This window comes from Triticum urartu, chromosome 1A (genome assembly GCF_056163025.1).
Source record: "Triticum urartu cultivar PI428250 chromosome 1A, HENAU_Tu73, whole genome shotgun sequence".
In the NCBI taxonomy this organism is placed as follows: domain Eukaryota; kingdom Viridiplantae; phylum Streptophyta; class Magnoliopsida; order Poales; family Poaceae; genus Triticum; species Triticum urartu.
In genome coordinates, this window is record NC_141873.1 from 573,412,699 (window position 1) to 573,414,241 (window position 1,543).

Here is a 1,543-nt window from a genome sequence, read left to right on the forward strand (position 1 = left end):
TCCAACGGGCCGACCCAAACGGACGGCGCTTTCATCCGCTTTTTGTTCGTTTGGGTCGGCTGCCCGCCTGTCGTCCGCCCTGTTTTTGATATGGGTCGGCAGCGCGCCCAACGCGTTGACCCATATGTACCGGCGTGGCCGGCTGGCTGCCTAATTTTACATTGATTTGCATTCAACATATTGTCAAATGAAATAGTCTGGCCGCCCAAATAAACAAACCAAATACAAATAAAAATGTTTCACATAGTTTTACAAATGAATAAAAGAAGATACATCTATTGGTTGCCAACATGAACCCATATATGCTCAACCAAATTATTTTATAGTTGCACGTGAGTTTCCCAATCACGCATGTCTTCATGAAATTAAGTGAACTGCTCAAATGTTGCCGCTACCACATGCTCAGGCACAATATTCTCACCCTGAAACTGAAAGCCTTGATCGTACAGACGTCCCGGGCGCTCGTCTTCTACGATCATATTGTGCATGATCACACAAGCAGTCATCACCTCCCACAGTTTCTGCGTGCTCCAAGTATTAGCAGGATACCGAACGATGTCCCATCGAGATTGCAAAACACCAAAGGCACGCTCGACGTCCTTCCTAGCAATCTCTTGCTCTTGGGAAAATCTTTTCCTTTTCTCTCCAACAGGTTTGGGTAGTGTCTTGACAATAGTGGTCCACTGAGGATAGATATTGTCACCCAGATAGTACCATTTGTCATAGTTGTGGCCGTTGACGGTAAAGTTCACCGGTGGGATGTTGCCTTCAGCAAGCCTAGCAAACACCGGCGAGCGCTGAAGCACGTTGATATCATTGTGTGATCCAGCCATGCCAAAGAAAGAGTGCCAGATCCAGAGATCTTGAGACGCCACGACCTCTAGTATGAAAGTGCAAGCCCTGACAAGTCCCTTATACTGCCCTTGCCAAGCAGAAAGGCAGTTCTTCCACTCCCAGTGCATGCAGTCTATGCTGCCAAGCATCCCCGGGAAGCCCCTGCTGGCATTAATCGCCAGCAAACGGGTTGTATCTTCAGCTGTCGGCTCTCTCAAGTACTGAGGGCCAAACATAGCAATAACATCCTTGCAGAACTTATACAGGGACTCTTGGCATGTAGACTCGCTCATACGGACGTATTCGTCAATGAGATCACCGGGCACTCCGTATGCAAGCATTCAGATGGCGACAATGCATTTCTGATAAGAGGAGAAACCAATCTTGCCGACGGCATCCTCTTTGCACTCGAAGTAGTCATAATAGCCGACCACTCCCTCTCTAATATGGTTGAAAACATGCCTACTCATATGGAAACGACGGCGGAATTTGTGATGTTTGAACAACGGGTTTGTTGTATCAAAGTAGTCCTTCCAGAGAAGGAAATGCCTGCTCTCTCGGTTGCGATTCAACGCCGGAAGGTGGCCCGGAATGGAGCCACGGAACAACGGCCGCTGGCTGTGGTGATGGACCAACACGGCAGCCAATATCTCCTCCTCGTCGTCGGACGACGAATTGTCAGAGTCGCAAAGGAAATTGTGAAAAAAGA

General features: G+C 48.4%; 1 protein-coding gene across 1 annotated transcript; it reads right to left on the bottom strand.

Annotated features, from left to right (window-relative positions):
- Positions 1 to 365: 365 nt before the first annotated feature.
- Positions 366 to 1,127, bottom strand: LOC147992908 (uncharacterized). The gene has a single exon (XM_087539175.1). It carries the CDS (start codon positions 1,125 to 1,127, stop codon positions 366 to 368), a length of 762 nt encoding a protein of 253 aa, XP_087395301.1.
- Between the last annotated feature and the right edge of the window lie 416 nt (positions 1,128 to 1,543).

Bases quoted from the DNA above. Each gene is read 5' to 3' on its own strand.
- LOC147992908 (XM_087539175.1), bottom strand. From the start codon at position 1,127: ATGAGCGAGTCTACATGCCAAGAGTCCCTGTATAAGTTCTGCAAGGAT.